Source organism: Protobothrops mucrosquamatus, unplaced genomic scaffold, assembly GCF_001527695.2.
Source record: "Protobothrops mucrosquamatus isolate PMUCROS unplaced genomic scaffold, P.Mucros_1.0 scaffold3535, whole genome shotgun sequence".
NCBI lineage: Eukaryota > Metazoa > Chordata > Lepidosauria > Squamata > Viperidae > Protobothrops > Protobothrops mucrosquamatus.
The window spans coordinates 17,150-22,874 of NW_015389504.1; the positions used below are offsets into that span (position 1 = coordinate 17,150).

Genomic DNA, 5,725 nt, shown 5'->3' on the forward strand with positions numbered 1-5,725 from the left:
AACGCCGCTGTTGCGCGAGCTGCACTGGTTGCCAGTGGCCTTCCGGGTGCGCTTTAAGGTGTTAGTTACCACCTTTAAAGCGCTCCATGGCATAGGACCTGGCTACCTCCAAGACCGCCTTCTGCCACAGATTCCCTCCCATAGACCGGTACGCTCCCACAGAGTGGGTCTCCTCAGGGTGCCGTCGGCCAAGCAATGTTGACTGGCGACCCCCAGGGGGAGGGCCTTCTCTGTGGGTGCCCCTGCCCTCTGGAATGAACTACCCCCCGAGATCCGGATGATTCCGGATCTCCTTACTTTCCGCCGCGCCCTCAAGACATGGCTTTTCCAACAAGCGGGCCTGGCCTAGGGAGGATTTTTTAAATTGGGTTTCTTAGAAATTTTAATTACCACAACACTAAAATATTGGTTTTAATTTGGTTTTATTCGGTGGGGTGTGTGGGTTTGTCTTTGTTTTTTAAAAAATGTTGTGAGCCGCCCTGAGTCCTTCGGGAGAAGGGCGGGATACAAATTGAATAAAATGAAATGAATGAATGAAACTCAAAAAGCCACTTTGATTGCTATCATTGCCTTTTTTCTTATCTACCTAGGAAAGAAATTACTGCATTCTGATCTCCGGTTCTCTGTTGCAGAAGGCAAGGAACCAAGGGGTCTACCAAGTGCCACTTCCGTAGTGAAAGCAGAGGTAGATAAGTCTACTCAAGTGGACATTGATAAGATGCTCAGCGTCTGTGCAGCTCATTTGGTCCCACCATTGTCACCCCAGAGCAGATAATCGTATCTGATAGCAGGCCAAGCTCCTCCCTCAGGAGATCAACAGTGCTTTTTTTTCAGAGACTGGAAGATGCTCCTTGAATTCCGTCAGAGTGTAATTCATTTTTTGTTCATTACAGTTGAGTGTCAAAGTATAAGCATTTCGTCTTGTTTCTTGCGGTAAAATAGAGAGAAAAATGGGACCAGTCTAAGTAGGAGTGGAATTGCTGCTATCTAAATACCAGTGCCCAACTGAATGTTAGAAAAGACAGAGAAGTACAGTCCGTTCCTCTCAAGATCCTCAAGCCCTTAAGACAGGGGTGTCAAACTCAATTTCATTGAGGGCCGCATCAGCATTGCGGTTGTCCTAAGGTAGGTGTGGCCAGGGTGGGCATGGCCTACTGGGTGGGCATGGCTGGAGTGGGTGTGGCCTACTGGGTGGGCATGACCAGCTCTTCATCGTTGGCGTCAAGAGTGCCTGTGGGGGCCTGGGCAGGAATGGGACAGATCTGGGGGTCTCTGGCAGAAGGGGGTGGGACTGGGGCAAGCGCCAAGGCATGGCGCATTTCTTCATTCCTCACAAAGGGTGACACCTCCCCAGCATGCACCCAGGGGGCAGGGGCGACACGGCAGGGGCTGGTTCCTCGCTGTTTCCAGACAGCCTTGTGGAGCTAAGACTGAATGTGTTTCAGCATAGATGGCCACCACAAAATTGTACATTGGCTCCCAGCCGGCCTGGGCCAGGGCCAAGGTAGCGGGGGCCGTTCCCTCACTGTTTCCAAGATGGCTTCGCGGGCCACATGAAACCACTTCGCGGGCCGCATCCAGCCCCTGGGCCTTGTGTTTGACATGTCTGCCATTTGGACATTGCTGAGTAATTACACACAATGACCAAGATGTACCCAGGTTTCTCCCACATTTTATTCCCCTTGTAATCTCTCTATGAGGTAGTTGGTCCAAGCAAGGATAGTTAATTTGAACCTGCTTCTTCCTGATGCCGCAACCTTAATTTCTATGCATTTTTTAATAGCAACTGGGAAGGACTTTGTCCATCTAGCCTAGCTTTGGTACCATCTACCATCGCTAGATGGTTTGGTATCTTTTGCAGGTTGAAGTGCATGCCATTTATAGTCTACTCTTTACAAGGAAAGAGATGCACATACAAAATGTGGGTTACTTTGTTGGGTTACATAGCACAAGCACTAAGTGTTGAACAAGAGGTCCTGTAGAACAGAAATGATATTTCTAGCCTTGAATCCAGATGTGATCTTACAGAGGGAATCAAGGAAGAAAGGGCTATTCTAATTAATTTAAAATAAACAAGGNGATGAAACTGTTTTTGTTTTTGTGCTTCTTTTTCAGATGAGGCTTTGGACCCAGGCACGCCAGATGGGATGGTACGCTGCAAAATGTATGGCTGCTGATTCTTTAGGAGAACCTCCAGATACGGATTTCAGCTTTGAACTCTTTGCTCACTCTACGAAGTTTTTCAATTACAAGGTAAACCAATTGCCTTGGAACCTTGGCCAGAGAAATTATGCTCATTTCATGCCAGTTGAGCTAATTGCTATTGCAGGGGTAGGCAACCTTGGCTCTTTTATGACTCGTGGACTTCAACTCCCAGAATTCCTGAGCCAGCCATGCTGAGGGGAAAGGGAGAGGTTTCCAAGCTGAGCCATGCTGGCTCAGGAATTCTGGGAGTTGAAGTCCATGAGTCATAAAAGAGCCAAGGTGGCCTACCCCTGACCTATTGTGTATTGAATTGGCATCCATTATTACACATTGGCAACACATAAAAGTAGTTCTTGGGTAATGACCAGTTCCTTAGTGACCACTGAAAGTTATTATCCCCCTCCCACCGTATAGTGTACTTACAAGCCAGTTTCCAATGTCCGGTCTCATTCTTGCAATCACATGACCACATTTCAGTCACATTTTTGGCCGTTTGTAGCACCCTACAGTTGTGTGACTTCAATTTATGACAATGCCCCAGAGAAAACAATGGACTCACTTCATGCCTGCCACAAAAAAAGGTCATAAAATCGAGTTAGTGATGTGGGTGGCCTGCTTTATGACTGCCAGGACTTAACGCCCATAAGGGGCAGATTCCATTACGGGTGTAAGTCAAGGACTACCTTGTAGTCTAAAAGATTAACCGCCGGGTGGAAGTTGACGACTTTCTGTTGCAAAAATCAGAGCCATAATTAAGTTTTGTTGACTGTGGAACATTTGAAAACTCTTCTCAAGAGAAGGAGGAATAGGCTCGACTCCCACACAAACTGAATTGCAGTGATATATAAAATATTCCCCACTCAATTCCAAATGCATTTTCCAAAAGGCAGAATAATGGTTTAGAGTTCAAAAGGAGCCAGTCTGACCTTGTAACATTTAATACAGGGGTCTTCAAACGTGGCAACTTTAAGACTTGTGGACTTCAACTCCCAGAATTCCTGGCTGAGGAATTCTGGGAGTTGAAGTCCACAAGTCTTAAAGTTGCCAAGTTTGAAGACCCCTGGTTTAATAACATAAATAGATGTTTTGCGTAGTTTCAAATCCAAAATGTTTTGTATACTGCTGCTAGATAGCTGTTTGCTTTGGATGGTATAATTTGGAGTCTGCGCTGAGCAGAAGTTGGATCTGATGTCTTAAATGGCCTCTTTCTAAATTCTAAATGTGGATGCAGAATTGGGCAGAAATAAGTACTTGCTACCGACTGCGTCCTCCGAGGAGGCGTTTTAACACATCTGGCCCAAGACACTTTAATGTTCCAAATCCTTGGTGACTAAAATAATGGCAATTTCGTACTGAATTTCTAAATTGCCATAGGACTTGCGCCTGGTTTTTAATAGCAGCAGGCCCAGATGTGCACGGAACATAAATGAGTTGAAAATGTCTTGTCATGGTCTTTAAATATCCAAGGAACTAAAAATATGCGTAGTATTAAGTTCTGTGTGATTGGACAGATGTTAAATATTTTGATATTTGAAATCACTTTCCATGCAGAGGACTTTTATAAAAAAAAAAAGTACAGGAGACGGTCTTATTCTGCGCAGTTGATCCAAAAGAAATCATGAGTGTAGGGTTTCCTGTGCTTTTTTACAGTAGGTGTACAGGTAGTCCTCGACTTACGACCACAATTGAGCCCAAAATTTCTGTTGTTGAGACATCTGTGAAGTGAAGTTTGCCCCATTTTACGACATTTCTTGCCACAGTTGTTAAGTGAATCACTGCAGCTGATAAATTGATAACACGGTTGTTAAGTGAATCTGGCTTCCCCATTGATTTGGCTTGGCAGGTCACAAAAGGGGACCACATGACTTTGGGACACATCAACGGTCATAAGTACGAACCAGTTGCCAAGCTTCTGAATTTTGATCACATGACCCTGGGGATGCTGCAAAGGTCGTAGCTGTGAAAAACGGTCCTACGTCGCTTTTTTCAGTGCCGTTGTAACTTTGAACGGTTGTCAACGCTGCTAACATCGGATGTTCTTGCTTTGACAACATATGGAGATGCAGCCATTTTCCTTCTTATGTTTTACTTTTGAAGTTAGAATTAGATGATACTGGGGGGGGGAATGGGTATGGTAGTTAGTTAGACATAACAATATTGTAGCAGTGTAAGAATCAAGGTTATTTGAAATAAGAGATGATAAGAAATGGCGGGTTGGAGAACTGGAGGGAAAGCCTGCATTTCAAACTAATTGGAGAATGTGATTTATGACTGTTAATCAGAGGGAGAATGTGATTTATGACTGTTAATCAGAGGAAGGAATTGCACTTGATACTACGTGTTCAGGGGAGGGGAATTCAGATTTTGGCGTAATGTCGTGGTTCCAACAGATGAAACTCTTCAAAGAACTTCCAGGCATTGTTTTCCTTAAAGAATCTTTATTCGAGTAGCATAGCATCGTGCGGCACGTACATAGGTGAAGCCAAAAGGTTGGGGACCTCTGCCCTATGTCATTTCAGACAATGTTTAACATTTCAGACATGTCAAGACTTTATGGTTTTGGGTGTTTTGTCTAGGTGGTGCTGCTGGGAAAATATAATGCTCAAGGCCTGGGCTTGGACCACGAACTGATGTTGAGGTGCACCAAAGGACAGGAGTACATCAAAGTGGTGATGCAGAATGGACGAATGCTGGGAGCAGTGCTGATAGGAGAAACGGATCTGGAAGAAACCTTTGAAAACTTGATTCTGAATCAGATGGATCTCTCCCGCTATGGCGAAGATCTTTTGGATCCAAATATTGATATTGAGGATTATTTTGATTAAACATCTGGGGCAGGGGTAGGCAACCTTGGCTCTTTTATGACTCGTGGACTTCAACTCCCAGAATTCCTGAGCCAGCCTGGCTGGCTCAGGAATTCTGGGAGTTGAAGTCCACGAGTCATAAAAGAGCCAAGGTTGCCTTCCCCTGATCTGGGGGAAAGAATCAATATCTATTGACTGTTTTTTTTTCTGAAGAGACAAAAGGATTTTCCTGAACTGGGATGGACTTTTAGTTAGACTAATCCCAGTTTCGAAGGCATGCAGAATCTGACGAAAAGACAAAAGAAACTCTCTTTTATTTAAAGTACCCCTTTATCATGCAAAATAATTTATGGCATGAATGGTTTACATTCTGGAATAAAACGGCAACTTGATTCTAGCTGGATCATGGCTGACTTATTTTCAAAGGCCGTTAATGGCCTCTGTGTCTACCTCTCTATTCCATCCTTCAAAGCTGAAACGCAAAATGGCTTAACAAAAATTTATTTAAATAATTAGATTGAATGCTCTGAAAAGCCCACCTGCTGCATGCAGGTTTTATTTCTAAACAGAAAGAATATCCCACAGGCAATTTAGCCCATCAAACTGGAGAACTGCACAACAGTATTAAAAATGTGTCCACTTATACCTCCCTCCCTGCTTCAAATGAAAAAGGGGATGGAGAGTAGGGGATTTAATAGTCTGCAGTTTGTATTATT

At 44.2% G+C, this 5,725-nt stretch overlaps 1 protein-coding gene across 1 annotated transcript in view; it reads left to right on the forward strand.

Annotated features, from left to right (window-relative positions):
* Window positions 1–5,034, forward strand: part of PYROXD1 (pyridine nucleotide-disulphide oxidoreductase domain 1) — a 21,774-nt gene extending 16,740 nt beyond the window's left edge. The window contains exons 11-12 of the mRNA XM_015827159.2: window positions 2,116–2,253; window positions 4,782–5,034. Of these exons, the coding sequence (XP_015682645.2) occupies window positions 2,116–2,253; window positions 4,782–5,030 (387 nt within the window). The 3' untranslated portion in view covers window positions 5,031–5,034. The remainder of the gene's footprint in view (window positions 1–2,115; window positions 2,254–4,781) is intronic.
* The last annotated feature ends 691 nt before the right edge of the window (window positions 5,035–5,725 follow it).